Source organism: Poecilia reticulata, chromosome 13 (assembly GCF_904066995.2).
Source record: "Poecilia reticulata chromosome 13, P_reticulata-male-v2, whole genome shotgun sequence".
NCBI lineage: Eukaryota > Metazoa > Chordata > Actinopteri > Cyprinodontiformes > Poeciliidae > Poecilia > Poecilia reticulata.
In genome coordinates this window covers 13,446,801-13,468,355 of record NC_088842.1, presented here as the reverse complement: position 1 = coordinate 13,468,355, position 21,555 = coordinate 13,446,801, and the positions used below count along the sequence as shown (strand labels likewise).

The window sequence follows — 21,555 nt, the reverse complement described above, 5'->3', positions numbered from 1 at the left end:
TGCATCTGCCGGCTTGGACTCAGAGGAGCTGCAGAACAAAACAGTTTATTAAAGTATCCCTGGACTTTTATGGGCCTTGGAACGCTTGAGGTGCAGCTGTAGGAAGGTTAGCTTCAGTGTTGCTGTGTTGTGAAGTGACTCATTTACAGCATTACCTGTTGACCTGGCCATCAATTAGTGTACAAAACATGCCTGGCAGAAAAAAAATCCCACACACAATTGTCCTTGAAATCTCTCAGCACTTATGCCAAGTGGAAAGCATCCACTCAGTCTGAGTGTACTAAATACAGGGTTTCTGAAGCCCAGTCCCTTTAGGGTCAAAAAGTGGATATAGCTAATCAATTTAGAGATCATCAGTGAAACAGATCCAGCTGTCAGCAAAGAACAATGACTGAAGACCGGACTAAAAATACCAGACTGCAAGCCAGAGTTGTGTTGGCGACCGTGCGTCACAGAGCAGATGTTGTTAGAGACACTGTACATAAGTCAGCAAGTGGGATGCCAAGGCTGAAATGCTGGAGTGGAGCTGGCAGGGATGGTGTTGTGAGGTTGACAGGGGTAGGAGCACAGGTGGTAGTCTATTATTGCAACCTGATTTGCTTTTGAACGGGAGGTTTATGGGGAATTTAGAAGAACCAGCTGTTGGTGTTTAGAATAAAAAAACAAACAAAAAATACAAATGAAGCTAGGTGGGATAGAGAGAACCAAAATAAGATGCAAGGATAAGTGAGGCAAAGTGTCAGCACCCTGTCATCAATTCCCATCTATTCTGTCTCAGAGTCTCCACCCTGATCGCTACTTGAACTAGCACTGAGCCTGAATCAGCTTCCAGGGGTCAGCACAAAGACCGAGCAGTGATAAAGATAAAGTAGGCTGTGGATCCCCTGGTGCTTTTTAAGAAAGTGGAACATTGACCACTAGATCTCTATCTCATCGATCAGGTAGTTTAGCGCAGGAGAAAAAAAAAAAAAAAAACTTTTTATCCGGAAAAGCTTGTTCTGTACTCAGCTGGTTTATTCAGATTTTTCTTTGCTTGTGCCATCCAATCTGTGATTTACATTAAAAAGAAGGAGCTGATTTTATTTGAGGAGTTTAAAATGTTTTACGTCATTATCTTAATAAATCAGATGATATTTTATAAGTAAATATTTCCTCACAGTAGGTCTATCTCCATTGGCAAAGCACAATAAATAACTTCTCAAAAGCTCAGATTAGAAGAGTTGTCTCTAATCTCAACAGTGAGATTTATCCTTTTCTGGGAATCCAGCCAAATACTTGACTTACACCTCCACAACAAAAGCGCAGCTCGATCTCAACAACTTATAAAACACTAAGCCAGCAAATGTTTGAGAACAAAAAATGCTGATAGAGCAACGAGAATCTGAATGTTGCAGTGGACTTTCAGATCGCAGAGCAACCAATGTGATACGAAGAAAAGGATTATGTGTTTTAATGAAAACAATCCCAGAAAGTGACTTTAAATGTTTGGTACTCTTTAAATGCTTGTAAGAATTAATATTATCCATTCAATGTGAAGAAAAGCCAATTTACTTTACACCAACCTGGTCAGTAAAAACTACAGCTGTACTCTACCTTAAAATAAAACAAACAAACAAACCAAAAAACAAAGAAAAATAAAACATGTTTCACAGAACATTCCAAATACAGGAATGTATGAGTGAAAAACATCACAATAGAAATTAGTTACTGGATACACTGCAGCTACACACAAAGATCCTGTTAGGAATGCAGCGATCAGGAAGGAAAATCTCTCCGCAGGATCAAATTCAGATGACCTGCGAATTGAGCACGCCTCTGAAGGAAGCCGCTTGGATTTCAATAAATGTTTTCTTTCTGGCTGAGCTGACGTCTGAAGTCAAACTGTGTTTTTTTTCTTATTATCTGCAGTATTTTCACTCTGCACGCTGTTAGAAGAGCATCACAGTCAAGTCAAGGTAAGAAATGAATTTGGTCTGCTGGTATCTGCAGCAAGAGTCTGCTGGCAAACCAGGTCAGATAGGGCTGGTTATTTACTTTGTTATAAAAGGTGAAGTAAAACGGCAAGGTCAGCTGCAGTTTGGTGAAGGACGGACAGCTAGTTATTTCTATGGCGTCCAGCTCGAGACGTCAGGGGACAAGTGACAGAAAACAAATAACAAAAACCATCCTTAAGAAAAGAAAAAAAGACAACCTAACAACCATTTGATTGTGAGAAGGATACCTTCCACTTCTTTTGAATTCAGGGTCAATATTGATTTGGAAATTTAATTAGTTGACCTCTATGTAGAGGATAATACTGATCTTAAACTTTTTTAGTATTAAACATATCTTCACTGTAAAAGTTGATATCTTGAATCATTGAAGAACGCTTTGTTTCCTTTTGTAGGCTGGCAAGTATCAGCCCTTCCTTTCATAAGTGAATATCCTATCAATGCATTAACCTGACTATAGTTAGAATTTCATAGACAAATACATGGAAAAGGAAATGTCAAGGTTTGGTTTAGGGCATGATTAACACAATAAATTCTAAGCTTTTGTGCTAATTTTAGGGAAATTGAAAAGTTCTTATTATGTGTGGCTTGATACAATCAACTTGGATCTCTGTATAAAATATTTTCCCCTCAGAGCTGAATTTCTAAAAAATGTCAGTGATACACCCAGAAATTCCCAATCAAAAATAACCAATATTTTTCTAGATGTCTAGTATAGATAGTTATTTTCCTTAAAGGGCAACTAAGCTAAAAATTATTTCTTTTTGTTTATTTGCTGCCAGAAACACTTAGCACATGTGAACAAGAGAATGTGTTGATCTTTGTTACTGACAATTGAAATATATTATCTGACTACAACATATATATATCAGTAAAAAACATGTCTAAGAAAATGAAGATGTTGCATCTGCATAATGGAAGAACCTGCATAACAATATTATTGCTTCCAACTGTCTGTGACTTTTAGCATTTTGGGCACAATCGTCTTTGTCAACTATAGACAGCGGCTCCCCATCCAACACATATTATTGGCATGCAAATACCACATGAGCACGTCAATGTAGTCATGATTTATAGTGAGGCTTACAATTTCATACACGACTCTGAAGGATGTGTAATAAAAACGCTATATTAATGGAGGAGCATCAATACATCTCCCTAAACAAAGAAACAGCAGTCGGCTTCAGAATGAATAAAAAAATATTTTTCACACTAGAACTGAAGCCAGTGAGGATCTGTTATTACACCAGAGTAGGTTTTGAGACTAATAAGACATAACCTGCTGCCAAGACAACTTGCACCTAACGGAGAGTCTGAGTTCATATTTTTAAAACCAACTCCGCAGTAAAAAGCTAAAGCATCAGGCAAAACGAGATGGATACAAGAGAGCTATTACCCACTGCAATGCACAGATTCATTGTATGGATGATGGAAGGTCATTAGGGAGAGACAGAGAGAAAGAGCTTTTTTCAAGCACAGCTCCCCCCTTCTATTTAGATTAGTTTTCTTAAGAGGACCAGATTGTTCCCTGCTATTCATCAGTAACTTAAACGAGTGCAACACAGAAGAAAAATTGTACAGCAAGACAAAATCGTAACATGAAGGGAAAACTAAAAAGAAAATAATAAAACATCAGAGAGGAAAGCTAGCGTGAAAATCGACAAAAAAATGGTCAACTGGGACTTGTTTCAGGAGAGTAATCGCTGATATTTAGGTGGGATAAAAGCTGACAGCTGGTTTGGAAACTGTCATGGGGAGAAAGAAAATAAGAAAAACAAGAGAGACATTTGGATATGAAAAAGTGATGGAGTGATGCAACTCCAACGAGAGCCAAGGTGTTTGTAAAAAAAAAAAAAAAAAAGTAGTTCATTGAATCCCAGAGCGGATTAAAGTTAATCATTTTAACTTTGTGGGTTAGACGAAAAGCTTTGCTGCAACACATTATAAAAGGCTGTAAAGATTAAACCCACTTGCTTGTGAAGCAAGAAATCTAAAAGATGCTAAATGAGGAAGAAAGTTAAAGATTCTTGGCTGTGGCTGAAAGAGGGCAAACCGTGGATATTAGAGATACACACTGAAGCAAAGACTTGAAAACATCCGCCTATGTGTAATCAATCTATATTATCTTTCACTTTGTGAATTGAATTAGTGAAATAAATGAGAATTTATTGAATGTAACCATATATCACGACTAAATTACCACAGTAACTTATCAATGATATTCTAATTCCTTAAGATGCAGCTGTGTTTGAGTTTTGACCGCAGATAAAGATATCAAAAGGAGCAGAAGAACTGCAACTGCTGGCTGAGCAGAGGAAAAATGATCAACTACATATAGAGAACAGTGCAGTGATTTTTCAGGCTGTTACCTCTGCTAATATGACACTTAGGGGCTATGTCGCTCAACTTGCTTACAGTCTGCTGGGAATCGGCAGATATTGTCATTGCGCAAACACAATGTACTCACTATCATCAGACATCTGCCACCTAGTGTATCTTTCAGTTGTCTTACAAGAAACAGAAAACGTTGTGTTGTGTAGGTTAGTAAGACACAAATAGCGGGAAAATTTACCTGTGCATTATTGTAATTTTGTTAAGATGTACACACAAAAAGGATGAAAAAAGTCCAACCAAATGTTTTTGCTCATATATGTTCAATTAAAAGTAACAAGAAAGAAAAGAACGGTGAACTGTGGCATGTAAAGCATGTACAGAGGAACGTGATCCACTCTGGAAAACATCTAGAAGACAGACTAGAGGCGAGCATAGCCACAAGGAGAACATTTCAACTGGGTTACCTCTACCTCAAACCATTCTACTCTATTCTATTTCAAATCATGTGTATAAGTTGGACAGCAAAATGAAGAAATGTTTTTTGGCATCACTTTATATTGATGTCATAAAACATCAATATAAAGTGATGTATCTGCAGTAAAAAGCTAAAGTAATCCGTCTTTGCAGAATGATTAATTGGTAATGCAGTATACTTCACAGGTCTGCCCCAGTCATAACCATGCAAAAAAAAATTATATACTGAACATTATTCCTGGAAAAAAAATGGATCTTTATCTATTTTATCCTTTCAGAGTCACGCGTAGAGTGAGACCTGACTCCAGTGGTCAATGGTGGCCATGAGGGCACTCTAAAGCAGTCTGCCGTCCAGGATAGGGTTTGTCTCCTTGCTCAGTTCAGAGATTGTTTCAATATCTGTGTACAGCAAAATCCACAGAGTTCATTCACTTAAGAAATCACTCGACTTCAAATAGAAATTAATTCAACCTTGTAAAGACATGAACCAGAAATAATTTAACCTGCACAGCATTGCTATTTCGAGCAGAAAAAACAAACAAAACAAAAACACTGCACCGCAGGAGACTAGAAAGGACAGGCAAAAAAAAGAAAAAAAAATCAAACAAATAGAGCTTCTGCCAGGTGCACCAACACCTTAAGAGCTAAACTAAAGTCACAGTATAATTGCCAAGTAAATTATACTCAAATTGCAAACAGTTTTCTGACTTGATTAAACATTGTCTGTCTGGGTGCCATGGTTCTGCTGACAACAAGCCTCACTTCAGTGTGCATTATGTTTGCCCATCAGACCTCAGGTCCAGCTCTAAATCCAGCCTGAGCACCGGTGTAACAAAGCTCATCTGGTTAAACTCTACGTACTCCTGCAAGGAGAGATAGTATCCCCAAGACAGCAGAAAAAACATTAATATTCATAAACTTTCGCTTAGACAACTGCATTTTGTATTTTCCAGGCACAGTCACATTTTATAGCACAATCAAGTAATTTATGTTAGCTTCAATTATTTTAAAAATGGTGTATATATCAAACACACCTTAGAAAGAAATTTGAATTTTGCCTCTCTTTAAAGAAGCTTCTTGTCTTTCCAGCACTCAGAATGTCATCAACAACGCTTCTCATTGTGACGTTACTAACCGTTATTAGGAACGTTTGACTGAGAAATAATTCATACGATAACATCAGCAGGTGTTTGTTAATAGCTGCTGCCACTAGTCTGGTGGGGAAGGTGGAGGTGAAGGGCCCTCTGTGGAGCGGCTGCTCGGTTGGAGGCCAGCATTTAGGCAACCCTGAATGGTTGCCACGGGAGATTAAAGGAGTTCTCATGCATACCAAGAATCAAAGCGATACTTCAAATATGTTTTTTGAATAACATTATAACACTATATAAAGTTTAAATTGAGGATTTTACATAAACCCTCATTTAACTGTAATCAGAAAGATCCTTTCATTCTTAATACTAGATAAAAAAGTAAGAGATGAAGGGATTTAATCAAAGCCTAATTTGATGAACTGTGGTATGCAAACCAAGCTGAGATGGGATGGAACGAGGGCTTTATAAAAATGCCATTTCTAACAACTAATAAATTTAGATTAAGATATTACAAAAGCTACTGACCTAGAATCATAACAGTCTGTGAAGATCTGGACATCACATCCGACTTAAAGACTTTTAAACAGTCTGAAACGCTGCATTGGAACATGGTTCGTCGCTCACCAGGCTCCTAGAATTACATTCCTCAAACATAAAGCTACTATTTAGCATTTTCCTGAAAATCTCCGATCAAAAGAATTTCTTTTCACACTGTTAAAGGGAACAACCTGATGCACAGTCAACTCCCTCTCTGCAGTGGCAGGATTTTTCTATTAGTCACCATTAGTGTGAAACCCAGATGGGCTCAGTCCCACTCCTCTGTCTGCGTGGTGGAAACCAGGGAGTGATTTATGGAGACTGGAAGATGATGCACTGGTCACCCAGTGAGGTTTGTCAGCCACAGTATTGCCACCGTTGTCACCGGCAATGACTCTTCAGGGCGCCAGCAGCTGGCCTTTCATACGGTCACGGTGAATGATTAGGTGCTCTGAGGCAGGTACGCACAACAGTAGGCGATTACATACGGACATGAATGTTCTCACCGGTGGATCCGACTGACATGCCGCCACCTTTTGTAAACAAATATCATTGAGAGGCTACAGTTTGGGATGTCAAGAGTATTCTGTATTTTCTGCACTTCCAGTGGGTTTTTGTACTGATAATTTATTGTGTACATATGCAACAACCCAAAAAGATCACTTTCAGTTATAGAGCTCTGACCTGCCAAAACTAGAGGTGTTAAGATTAACCGCTTTGTATTGAGTATGTGTGGAAGACGACAGTGCATTGGTGAATTAACTTTAAAATGCAGTTCTTGTCAGCTTTTGTAAATATTACTTTTAAGTATTTAATTATAATGTTGGTTATCTAAAATTGTGTCCCTTTAAAATGGTCAAATGTATAGAGCAACACTGAATTAACAATAACATTAGAATCTGCTTTCTGCTTCACGTGGAGGTTAGGAAAAGTTTAAAGGTTTTGCAATTTAGTTTGCACAGTAAAAATGGGCATTTAGAGAAACCATGGAAAAACTGATGTCACAAAAATGTATTTTGTGCCACTGTCCAGAATAAATCTGCATAACATTTACTTGTGGTTGAGAAAAGCATGCAGCTCCAGCCAATAGACTACTCGAAGCATTCAGCATAACATCATAGCATCATTCATTTGAGATTATGAATTTGTTAAATAAAGAAAGTTGCAGCATCCTTAAAAGAACGGACAGAGGAATTTGACTTCAGTTTCAAGCGCTCTCAGAATAAAAGTATACAGTTAAATTTAAGAGGAAATAAAAAATAAAAAGGAAATTTAAGTACATGTATGTGTATTTACAACCTTTTTTATGTAAAAAAAAAAAAAGGCATATTGAGTTATTGCAAATATGACTGTTTAGTTTCACAGCAGAGTAGCTAACTACTCAGGCTGTAAAGTGTTTGGGTTCATCAAAGAAAACATTTACTGGAAGAAAATGTGGTGGCCATTTTTTTATTTTTTTGCAAAAAGCATTTTAAAGCGTTGTTAAGTTTGTGTTTGTGTGGGGTCTGCTGAGTTGTTAGCTGCACCTTTAAGTGATCTTACACCTGCACAATTCATAGATGCAGAGAAGCACCTCTCTGTTGACCCGATTGCTGCCATCTGCATCGTTGTGAAATATGACTTAAAACAAGTTCAGTTTTCTGGTTCGCTTTGCTCTTTCTAATTTACTTTTCCCCCACCCAAACAGTCCTCAAAGGCCTGCTGCACACTATTTGGCTATTGCGCATAGAATAAAGATTTACATTATTTCCCAGTGGACTGCTGATTTCTCTGTTGTGCTACTGAATAAAGCTGAATTTTAATAGTGTTGCAACTCATTAAAGATGACTTTGCCCTTCATGACTGCAGCTCAACGCTTTCTTGCTCAGCGGGGAAACATTTTCTCGATGCAAAATTTTCCTGCATGATGAACCTTCTGTTACTTCTGCCCTGTTCAAGTAGCTCTATTAGTACCAGGGGTTCTCTGTGATTGGTGGTAATGGCAATGCTGGTGACTCTAATCTAATAAAGAAATCAATTAAAAACACCTAACAGTGCAGTGAATCAATACATGACTGATGGACACCTTTGTGAAAATGACATTGAGATACCAAGGCTCTTTAATTTTCACAGATTCCTACCTCGGTATAATGGTGAAATATCGCTGTAGAGTGGATTAAAACCTGGCCATGTTTCTCTCACTAGCTTGATTTTATTCTGTGCAGCAGTCCCTTACCCCGCCACTTCCCGGTCCAATAAATAGGGGCGATGTCATTGGTGGATTATCATTATGGACATGATGATGGCTGCTCTCCATGTTTACTGGCATCTAATTCGGCCAATTACAGGGAACGCTTAATATTAAGCCACAATCTGTGCAGCCAGTGACGGAATAGGTGAGGAAGAGGTGAATGTGAGGAGAAGTAAATCATTCAGCCGCTTCTAATGTAACAGAAAATCAATAAGGCAATATTGCTCTTCATAAGTATCCATTAATATGAATTAGTATTAATATCACAATACAAATACAGACCCTTCTTCCCTCTGTTTTGAAATACATTGGTCACTGTAGACAGATTTATCAGAGGGGGGGAAAAAAGGCTATGATAATCTTCTTTGCTAAACAGAGGGCAATGACTAAACAATAATCATCCTGATTTCCACACCTTAAGCATGAGCTGGGGAGCCTAACAGTGAGATAAAACAGCTTGGTGTTTATCTGGACACTCTCGGTGTCAGTCTGCAACACTGTCAAGCAACAAACAGCAACACCACTTTCATTACCTCACAAGAAGCTTAAGAGGATGTAGACGTGTGACTATGTGGAGCATTGAGAGCTAGATGTAGTCCTGGTTAGGTTGCAGAAGTAACATGAGACCAGCATTGATCTTTCCTTGTAAATTCTCTGTTGACCAAGACATGCAGGTCCATTTGGACCACACATCATGCATAAGCTGCTACCTGCCACTCCTTCATGTTCATGATCCAGAAACAGTGAAGACAAAAATTATTTTACCAGAGATGGATATTAATTTTGAAAAAAGTTTTTTTTATTTAAATTTCATCAAACAATTTCCCACCACCGTATTCAACGCAGACACAAAATGGCACCAAACCACAGAAAATCAAAGTTTACCCAAGAAAGTGATTTCAGTCCATGATATGACAATCTGCTGTCTAGTGTCCGGGAAATTACATGTCCAAAAAGAATCTGAGCATTTGTATCACAAGATTCAGGTTATGATCTTATAGATCTTCCTTCTAATCTCTTAAACTAAATCTAGCTTGATGGTATTTTGAGGTGATAAATGTGTCACATCAACCTATTTCACGCTTTGATACTGCAAGCCATTTTACAGCTCAACAGTTTTCAAAGGAGCAGAGAAAATAGACGGCACACGTCAAAAGGACCTTCTCAGTGATGGCAAACATTCACAGCTCTGTCTGCCATGTGAATACTACAAAACGTTCAATAATAAAAAAAAAAGAAAGAAAAAAAAAAGTCAAAGTTGACGGGAAGTGTAACGGGCTCCAAACTTTAGCTTAAGAAGGTCAATGTGCCAAAGAATCGTTATCCTTCCAAACAATTCAGGACAAAGTTATCCTTTAAAATCAAGTGAAAATGAGTAGTGGTCCACATTACTTAGGTTGCTAACAGTAGCTGTTTGTAGCAAACAGATTAAACAAGGACAACTTAAATAACTCAACACAATATTGTTTTATTCAAGTTAAACATAAAATGCCACCTACGGTGAGTATTGCATTACTCAGCCTCTTAATAAAAAACATCTTTACCACTTACTAGAGCACACTTTTTCTGTTATGACTTTCTTCAAATGCAATTCACTGCCAGACTTTGGCTTCTGGCAACATTTCTGAGAAATCTTAGTCTTCTCCTCAAGGACAGAGCCTCCATTTAATTGATAATCTTGGGTTTGCATGCTGCAACCGTCTTCTCCAAATCCTACCAGAGATTTTCAGTAGAGTGCCAGAGAGTCGACAACGACGGTCACTTCCAGGACATTTTCTTGAGCCTTGGTGGGCTTTGAGATATGCTTAGGATTATTTCTTGCTTGAAGTTCCAATAAACAATTGTCAGCTTCCTTAGAGATGGTGTGACATTTCTCCTGGGATTTCTGAATTAAGTAACTGACGACTTAAGCGATCCATCATTTCCTCTGCATTCAGACCAGAGGAAGCAAAGCTTTCCCAAGGTTACAACCAATTAGAGCCAGGAAGAAGGTCTTAGCATTGCCAATCCCACTCATGTATGGGCTGCCGAAGATTGCCGGTTTGCTGCTGCTGTGCTGATGGCAGGGAAACAACTTCCTGTTACAGGAAAACTGTTTATCCGCAGTCATCAGTGGCCATACTTACTAGCCTGTATATTCACAGCAGGCTTTGTTGTGGGGAAAGAGCTGCAGGAAAAGAGAAAGGGCAGGGGAGGGTTTGAGCAAAAAGTTGATTGACAGCGCTAAGACCCTCCTCCTGGTTCTGATTGGTTGTTTCTGACAAAGTGGTGTAATTCTGCAGATGGCTGTAGAACCACAAAGAGCAGGCGGAGATTTTTTTTTTTAGAAACTATCTGTCTTGTATTACACTATCAAGACATAGTGACAGTTTTAACAAATATGTAATAAAACATTTTTTTAGTAAAAGTTACTTTAAGTTATTAAGCAACTATTGTGTAATTTGCTTACAGCAAATACCAAAACAATTATGAGCTTTACAAACAAGAAAAACATATTTGCCATAAGGGCTGAAAGTTTTGGGTAGCACCTTTACTGTAACATACAGTGTCTGCCCAGAAAGTTCAAGTTGCAGCACTTTATTCATACTTGACGTACAGCGACAGAATAAACAGTTGTTCAAATTTTCTACTCTCAATTAAAAGTTGACTGCACGGTTTTTTTTTGTTTTTTTTATAAAAAGAGAAGACGAAAATCAAATACTGCTATTTCTGTTAGACTGCTCTGATTGAAATTTTAAATAACACAGGTGTCATTGAAAAGGGCTTAATGTGTAGTTAGACAAAGCAGGCATATATAGCACATTTCAGCAGCAAGGCATTTCAAGATGCCTTGCTGCTCAACAGCAGAACTCAAACTAAAGCGTTACACTCCTCTGAAAAAGTCCTCGTAGCATCGCCAAGAGCAATAAGGATAAAATATAACACTAAAACCTGACCAATCATAAACTCAGCAATGTGTTTCTATGAAGCTGCCAAGGTATGTGTGATAATCTAGTTTTAAATTGTATGTTTTGTTTTTAAACTGTAAGAGTTTTTATTTTTTATTATTGATATGTTGTGTTTTAATGTACATCACTTTGTATCAGCTGTGGTTGTTTTTAAAGTGCTTTATAAATAAAGTTGGTATGTATGGTATGGTATAATTCGCTGCATTACTTTCCCTGTGACTGCAGTGCAAATAATATTTTATCTACTGTTAACTTAAGTGGAGTTGAGTACAGCTCTGGTGTCAGGGCTCCTGAAAATCACTGCTTAATGTCATGTTAAACATAAAAAATACAAAGATTAATTTACTCCGACAACAGCAAATCTTATAATCCTGTCACTTTCCCTCAGAAAAGGACATGATTGGCTGAGCTTCCCAGCATTATGTTAATCCTGACGATTACCCCTTTCGTTTACAATAAGAACAGATATGCGAGAATGAAATTTAAGAAAGTGTGGGGAAACTAAACCTGCTGGTCGTATATTAACTCCTCTTTGTTGGATTTTTCTTTCATGATGTCAACGTAAAATTTGTACAGTGGTGATATGACAGTCAGTATTTCAAAGCAGCAAGTCCCCTCACTCAGAGCCACCAGAGGTTTTTAGCAACAGGAAGTCCTGGTCTGTCTCCTACTATAGCCGGCTGATCTCTCATTAGGCTTTATTTCAGCAAAAGATACTGTAGGGAAGAAGGTGGCATTTGGAAGCCTGTTACTACTGCAGTCATGTCGGGATCAGATCCACACAGGAAGAAAAGGACAGCTTCTCTGTGGACTAATAGAGTAAGCTTTATCTTAGAGCATCGTATGGGTCACATTTAAGTCACAGAAATAAGATTTAAGACAAAAGTCTCATGAAAAATCTTTACTTGATATGTAGGTGTGAAACTACGTCAGTAAATAAACCACAAACCGCAGCTCTGATGCATTCACACCCGTTGAAGGATGGCCTTGATTGTCTTTTTTTTTTTCAAGGGATGTTTGTGGATTGTAGGCTGTAGCAATCTTGTCATGTTAGATATAATGTTTAACAATAGCAACATAAATAGCCATAAAACTGAGTTCAGTAATAACTGATTTTGGATAATTTCAGAGCAAAACATACTTAAATTCCCATAAACATAATTTCTCTCTGTGTAACGATGGCATTATTACAGAAGGACTTCCAGGTCTTCAAAATAAAAGCACTTCCTGTCACATTTATTCAGATTTCCTTCTTTCTTATCGATTCCTTCATTATAATGTGGCACACTATCTTTGTTGCAATTTAAAGTGTACCATAAAATGTCTAAATACTACTTAAAATTTACACCAAACATTTCAGACTTTGTAAAGGCAGGAACAATTTCAACACTGAGATTAACAGGTGCTGACTATGCAATTACTTTTAGGTTCTTAAGGGGGAAAAAAAGCATTTATCAGTTTGCTCTTATCAAATAAAACCATATAAGCACCTATTAAAATTCTGATGTTGTGTTAAAAAGAAGACAAACTGTATGAGTGTGAAACAGTCAAATAGAGAATTTGTTTTTACTTAATAGAACTCAAATGAATTAACTTCGTTAAGAAGCTAACCCATGATTGAACACTAAAGAATCTCTGTTCTGTTGGGAGTTGGTTAAACTTCAGTCATTTCAGTTCATCTTTGAGTGAATCAGTTCATAGAGTGAAACATTCTATGACAATTAACAATAGACAGAGGTGTTTTAAAAACATCCACATCACTTGAATTAGACACAACATGTCAAACATGATTCCTCTCTTATGCAGTAAAAAAAGTTTTAGGGAGAGCAAATTCAGATAATGACTTCCACAACCACGACCTTCAGTCACTTTAATCACTTTCACAATTGCTATATTTGGGTTCACAGTAAGAGAACTGTGACCTGATTTTAACAAAATGCAAATTGTTCTTCACTGCAGGACTGGATATGTGTGTGTTTTATGCAATTTATGCTTATAATTCGGTACAGAAATAGCGAACAACAAACACAATTGCAAAAAATAAAGGAGATTGCTAAGCTTTGTGAATTCCTGCAGAATCAAATGTCCTACACCTGCACACTATATGAGGAACTAGAATATTTCTCAAGAAATTTAAACGGGACATGCCAAAGTGTGCTCGTCGGATGGAACCCAGCGTTCTGATGCTAAAAATGAGCATCAATGCTAAAATAAGCTTCAATGTACTCAATAGCATGTGGAGAGTCACAAGCATGTTGAGTAACATGGACTTACTCCATTCAGTATGTTAAACTTAGTGTATAAGCTAAAACTAGCCAATTTGGTAAGGATGGCTAATAAACAAAATAGCTAAAAAGCTTATATTGGGGAAAAGACTACTGCTAATGTCCACTGTCTTCTGATATTTACTTTGGCAAAAGTAAAATCAGAAGTTTACTTCATGGCACTTGGTTGCCAGAAAACGCGCTCGTATCTTAGCAACAGATTAACAACAAATATTGTAATTGTTCAAAAACATAAGATTCCTTCTGCTCTTTTGGAACATTACTTAACTTAAACTACTTACTACATAACAAGAATTGTGCATTTGGTGGAAAAGTGAAAATGTTGGGGGTTTCTTTTGTCATTGGGGGTAAATATATTATAAACAGATATTCAACACAAAGGCAAAAATCTGATTTATACTTCGTGGCAGTTCATTAGCAGAAAAAAACCCGCTCATCTCTTAAAACCAAATTAATAATTGTTTACAAAACATAAGCTCTTTTAAAATACTGCTTATCTGCTTAGACACAAGAAATTTACAGTTGGCAAATTTTGCAAAAGTAAAAATCAGATGTTTACTTCGTGGCACTTGGTTACCAGAAAACCGCTCGTCTCTTAGCAACGGATTAACAGTAACTATTGTTATTGTTCAAAAAACATAAGATTTATTATGCTCTTTTGAAATATTACTTAACTTAAACTACTTGCTCCTTAAGAATTGTATATTTGGTATATTTTTTTTGTCATTGGTGGTAAATATATTATAAAACAGAAATTCAAGACAGAAGTAAAAAATCTGGTATATATTTTGTGGCAGTTCATTACCAGAAAAAAAAAAAACGCTAATCTTTTAACACCAAATTACTTATTGTTTATAAAACATAAGCTATTTTGAAATACTGCTTATAGCTTTATATTACCATCAAATCTGAAAAAATCTGTCAGAGTAAAAGTACTTTATGTTTAACCAGCATTCACAATTTAAGTTTAAAAGCCACATTTCTAACCCTTTTTTTGTTTTGTTCAGAAAAGAAAACATGCCTTTTGTATCTTACAAATACATCAAAATCCCCCTTTGTTTTTATTTTGACTAAGCAGCAAACAGCTTCATGCAGCTACTTTGTTCTCACTACATGTGATTTATTGGAATAAATAAACATCAAGCAGAAGTAAAAACATAACTTCTCTTTGTAAATAAGCAACGTCCTCTGGGGACCAAACTGCTCCAAGCTAATAAGAAGAAAATCAAAACTGAAATGTCCAGCAGTGCTTTGATACAACTACGATTAGAGTGGAAACTTATATCATTAAGTGTTTTACCATTTTACCAGCAGCTTGCATTTCATTCCTCCTCATTCTACCAGAAAAAAAATAAATAAAAAAAACGCATAGCTGCTAATGAGCAGCTCTATTTTTCCAAGCTCTTATTTGTGGTCAAGCTGTGAGCGCGGGCTACGAGCCCGTAGGGTGCAGGGACTCACCTCTTTCTCTCCACATATATTGCTGATGATGGAGTTAGAAGCTGGACTGGCAGATGGGCCGAGGACTGCCACAACCCCTTTAGACATTATCTGGCACACTGAAAGGAAACAGAGACACATAGAGTGAGAATTTTAGAATTAGGTAGCAGGGAAATGTATCTAATAAAGCTTTTGGTCATATTTGAACAGATACTCATGGAAACTGTTACAAACTCTAAACAAACAGGTAGAGACAGACTTGTTTGAATGCCTAAAGTGAATTTCCTGCTACATGAATATGGACAAATACATGTCCCCAGATCTATGTCAATCCGTCGAAAGCTAATCTTGTAGGAAGGGTTGATATTAATGCGATATGTGCTCACATATGGAGACAGGAAACATAGAAACGGAAAGAGACACAGATCAACAGAGAGACAGACGCCAAGAAAGGCACAGAGACAGAAATAGCAATATCTGGAGGCTTAAAAGCTGAAATCTGGTATTTGAATATTTGCACATGAATGGAATAATATCCCCAAAAGTGGCACACATCTTGTCTTGTTCTCTGAATTCTACATTTACAAGGACTGATTTAAAGGCTTTACCTTTGGGGTTGAAAACATATCTTTTGACAGAAACATTTTAGTGAAAATGAGTTTTACTCCTCTCTTGTGTACACATGCTTTCATCTTTCAAACTGGAACATAGAATGGTGTTTCTTGTCAGCTTATAATCCCTGCTTTATAATTAAAACACAGCTGACTGTGGTGCGGAGCTGGGGGAAAGCAGAGAACTGTGCCGCTCTTGTGTGTGTGCAAGGTGTGTGTAAGTCCTGGTAGTTTTGTGTTGGTTACTGGGGCAAAAGAGAAGCAATTATCAGTCATGTGTGCGAAAGTGGGTAAACTTCTTTAGGGCTGAAGAGACAGAGAATCAAATTATTAATAATTGTTCTTTTCAGTCACCCGTGGGAACTACAGCATGACACATGACTTAACTGCTGCAGAACAATATGCATATGTATGATCCTCCTCTCTTGGCATGCACACATAAAAATATCTGCACCTGTCTGTGCAACTTTATTGAAACATAGAGTGGATTGATTTGGCTGCAAGCCAAGATGCTGCTATTTGTTTTGAAATTGTGACTAACTGTACAAACTGGCTCTTGTACTTTTTATACTATTTAATACAACTGATTAAAAAGTACAAAAAAAAAAAGACTCCTATGCAAAAGAAATAATGTCATATATATATATATATATATATATATATATATATATATATATATATATATATACAGGTCCTTCATATATTTTAGATTAATTGCACACCAACTGAAATATTTCAGGTCTTTTATTGTTTTAATACTGATGATTTCTGCATACAGCTCATGAAAACCCAAAATCCCCGTCTCAAAAAATTAGCATATTTCATCCAACTAACAAAAGAAATGTGTTTTAATACCAAAAAAGTCAACCTTCATATAATTATGTTCAGTTATGCACTCAATACTTGGTCAGGAATCCTTTTACAGCCTTCCATGCGGCATGGAGGCAATCAGCCTGTGGCTCTGCTGAGGTGTTATGGAGCCCAGGATGCTTCGATAGCCTTAACCTCATCCAGAGCGTTGGGTCTTGCGTCTCTCAACTTTCTCTTCACAATATCCCACAGATTCTCTATGGGGTTCAGGTCAGGAGAGTTGGCAGGCCAATTGAGCACAGTAACACCATGGTCAGTGGTTTTGACACTGTGAGCAGGTGCCAGGTTGTCCTGAAAAATGAAATCTTCATCTCCATAAAGCTTTTCAGCAGATGGAAGCATGAAGTGCTCCAAAACCTCCTGATAGCTGCTGCATTGACCCTGCCCTTGATAAAACACAGTGGACCAACACCAGCAACTGACATGGCTCCCCAGACCATCACTGACTGTGGGTACTTGACACTGGACTTCTGGCATTTTGGCATTTCCTTCTCTCCAGTCTTCCTCCAGACTCTGGCACCTTGATTTCCGAATGACATGCAAAATTTGCTTTCATCCGAAAAAAGTACTTTGGACCGCAGAGCAACAGTCCAGTGCTGCTTCTCTGTAGCCCAGGTCAGGCGCTTCTGCTGGTCTTTCTGGTTCAAAGTGGCTTGACCTTTGACCTGGGGAATGCAGCACCTGTAACCCATTTCCTGCACACGCCTGTGCACGGTGGCTCTGGATGTTTCTACTCCAGACTCAGTCCACTGCTTCCCCTAAGGTCTGGAATCGGCCCTTCTCCACCATCTTCCTCAGGGTCCGGTCACCTCTTCTCACTGTGCAGCGTTTTCAGCCACACTTTTTCCTTCCCACTGAGGTGCCTTGATACAGCACTCTGGGAACAGCCTATTGGTTCAGAAATGTCTTTCTGTGTCTTACCCTCTTGCTTGAGGGCGTCAATGATGGCCTTCTGGACAGCAGTCAGGTCAGGAGTCTTACCCATGATTGCGGTTTTGAGTAATGAACCAGGCTGGGAGTTTTTATAAACCTCAGGAATCTTTTGCAGGTGTTTAGAGTTACTTTGCTGATTCAGATGATGAGGTTAACTGCTCGTTCAGAGAACATTTTCATGATATGCTAATTTTTTGAGAGAGGCATTTTGGGTTTTCATGAGCTGTTTGCCAAAATCATCAGTATTAAAAGAATAAAAGACTTGAAATATTTCAGTTGGTGTGCAATGAATCTAAAATATATGACAGTTAAATTTTTATCATTACATTATGGAAAATAATTAACTTTACCACAATATGCTAATTTTTTGAGAAGGACCTGTATATATATATATATATATATATATATATATATATATATATATATATATATAGGGTATTGGTGAGTTAAATTTTTCTAACGTCTATTTTCCATACTTTTTTAAGCCTGCTATTATTTATGGAATCAATTTGACCTCAAAGATAAGGTCATCTGCAGCATATCCAAAGTGCAATAACCAAATGTAGCAAGGATGCCACACACAAATATGCGCCATGTTTGTATTTATTGTGTAAGTTGTAACCTTCATCCTCACCAGTACTTTGGAAATTATATTTTGCATTGTCAGGATGGAGTTTTGGCCCCCATGAGAACGCCTGGTTGCAACAAGGTTGATGTCGATGCAACATTCAGCTCAGAAAGGTTATAGTTTAATCAATACAGAGCAGCAAAAAGCTTAGCTTTATGCATTGATTCAGCTCACTTGGAACACCACATAGGCAATGGCTTAGACCAGTGTTTCTCAACCTTTTTTGTGCCAGCGCCCCCCTAACCCATATCCAGGTCCCTCACCACCCCCCACCAAAGAATTTGTAGGCTACTTACACTGACTATTATTTTATTATTAATATAAACCAGTTTAAAAATTGATTAAAGCAGAACTCATTTCAAAATATGCTATATAACATGTTTAATAGTTTATAATGTAAATGATTATATAAATAGTACTTAAAATAATTGTACATAGTTAAACATAATGAAAAATGGAAACAAGTTGTCTCTTGTTGATGTTCTGAAAGTCAATTGATAATACATCAAATGGTATGAAAGGGGCAGGATATTATAAGATGTATCTTCTACCTGCTCCTTTTCGAACAGAAAATATAAAATTGCATGTCACATGGACAAAATAATTTGTTTTACATTTTATTTCTTAAGTTTGTCTCATTCTATTTTGTTTTCTTGTTCTTTTTTGACTGTTTTTAATGTCTGTTCGAAATAAATAAATAAATGAAATGAAATGAAATAACTATCACTATTGTAGATGTTTTGATTTGTATGCTTGTTGCTTGTTTATTTATCATCAAAAATAATTTCCCAGAGAACAAAAAAGCCATGGGAATAGAAATTATTTTCACAAGTGTCTATGAAAAATGCAATGAGCATTCAAGTTAAAATTGGTAGACCTTACAGCAGCCAGAGTGGAAGAATATTCTTGTTCTTTGCCATTTTCTAGTTGTTAAATATTGCACAAAATGAGCAGATAAAAGATGCAAAACAATGGCAGTTTAAACTTTGAACTATTTGCAAACCGACTGAGCTCTGCAACATTAAAACATGGATAGAACTGTAACTATTAATCATGGCTCTTCTGCTCTTCAGTGTTTCTGTTGGTTTCTAACCCTAACCCTTTGAACATAAATAAGTGATAAGTTATTTACTGTTATGGTCTGTAAAATATATTTATTCTCAGTACTAGATATGGTCTTAAACCCATGGCACTTCAACAATATTATTTTACCTTTTATCTGGAAATAGTGTCTGTTTATTCTTGCCATACAGTTCTCTGTATTAATTATTGCTTGGAAGGTCTTGCCATACCATTTTGTTCTTCATTCATTTCCATTTAGCTTCCTTTGATTAGTATTACCCTCTCTTGGTTTATTGCTATGTCCACTTTAGTTTCTTTACTGTTGCTAGATTTATTTTATCGTTTGTTGACGCTCACCATAAGTAATCTTCACTCATCACCTGCTGCGCCGCCTAATCGTCATGTGTTTCACATCATGTGTTGATTTTTCACTGTTCAGCGTCGGATTATCTGTTCTTATGCCATAATTCACATCTAGTTTGTCGCTCCGATTTATGTCCCGCTTCTCCTGTTTCAGAGTTTTGCGCAATGTGCGCGTCTTTTTTGACCCCCAAGGTGCAGGGCAGTCGAGAAGAGTATTGATGGGGAAAAGACAGACTGACATAAACCTTTTAAAACAATGGAAACAATTTCGGTTTTCTGATTATTGAAATTTTAAAGTGCTGTGGTACCGTTGTTCTATCACACCATTTCATACCGGACCACTTACAGCTGCGGTGTTAACGCTATAAAATGAACGCTCTTTATCGTGGTGTCACCCGTGGAGGAATTTCTTTATTTAAATGGGTTCATTTTTCAGAGGGATACAAAGTCAGGGCATCGTGATTTTAGTAATTGAGTGTTTATAAGAGAGATTTTCAGTTGTTCTTCCATGGAAGCGGGCAGCCTTCAAACGGAAATAAAACACTTGATCACAGAACTGGCAAAAATACCAGACAAAGTGAATCTCAGCAACGTCATCAGCCGGTGTAAAACTGAACTGAAGCACCGGTGAAGCTAGTAGCAGGAGCGGAGCTGCGCCAATAAGCTACAAACACTGAAGAGAAGAAGAGCTGCAATCTACATAGTTGCAGCCAAGCATGATTTAATGTAACACAATACAGTTTTAGCAAGTTGCTCAAAGTCTAAACTGGCATTGTTGTGCATTTAAGGTGTAAAGTTTACCTTCGACCAAACGCCCCCCAAAGGCATCCCAGAGCCCCCCTTTCGTAAAAATATCCGCCAGCGCCCCCTGCCGTCCTCTGAACGCCCCCCGGGGGGGCGGTACCGCCCAGCATTTATGATCTGTGTGGAATGTATCCCACCTCTCACACAACGTTATGAAAAATTAACAAAAACATTTTGTCTATGAAAGTTATCAGCATTGATTTCTAGGACTATAACTTGGATGTTTTTATTTTTTATTTTAAAAAATGTGATACATTTTTTTATGTGAAACTCAATGTTTTTGTTAAAAATGTAGCTTAACGTGAAAAGTTTTTGCTCATCAATTTAAATCACTGAATTCCAGTGTTGCAAATGCTTTCATCGCCTTACGGGTACAAAATTCAACACAAAGTCATGCAGACTGCAGCTACAAATGCTTGTGAAAGACGGGTTCATTCTCAGGTGCTCGGTGGAATCCAATGTGACACCATGACTGGGTGCCATCTGTACAGAAAGTCTAGTTGTGATGTTACTAAATATTTCACAGTCTACTGTATTGAAACAAAGTGGAGGTGACTGGCATCATGAGCAAGTCAGTCGCAAAGTGGACTGTGTAAATCACAGAGCAGGGTCAGCAGATGATGAAATAGTGCGCACAGCTCCATAAATTTCAATAGACTTAATAACTACAGATCTCCACACTTTATGTGGTCTTCAGATTAGCTCAAGAACAGTGTAACATGACCTTCAATCAAGTGCAACATAAAACAGCTAAGTGGTTTATGCTGCCACTGGAGATTAGAGCAGTGAAGACATTTTCTCCAGAGTGACTAATTATGTCTCTCAATCAAATGGACAAAGTTGGGTTTGGCAGTTTTCTGACAAAAGACAACTGCCCAACTATATTTTTTGCTGGACATCCAGCCATGAAGTAATGAACATAGGAGAGGCTGCTATGAAAACTACTGACGCAAA

The 21,555-nt window shown here is 37.5% G+C and overlaps 1 protein-coding gene across 8 annotated transcripts in view; it reads right to left on the bottom strand.

Annotated features, from left to right (window-relative positions):
* Positions 1-21,555, bottom strand: part of grik4 (glutamate receptor, ionotropic, kainate 4) — a 353,167-nt gene that overhangs the window by 138,517 nt on the left and 193,095 nt on the right. For all 8 annotated transcript variants that reach the window (XM_081614530.1, XM_017308264.2, XM_008425649.3 and 5 more), the window contains one exon: positions 15,352-15,449. In XM_081614530.1, the coding sequence (XP_081470656.1) occupies positions 15,352-15,449 (98 nt within the window). The remainder of the gene's footprint in view (positions 1-15,351; positions 15,450-21,555) is intronic.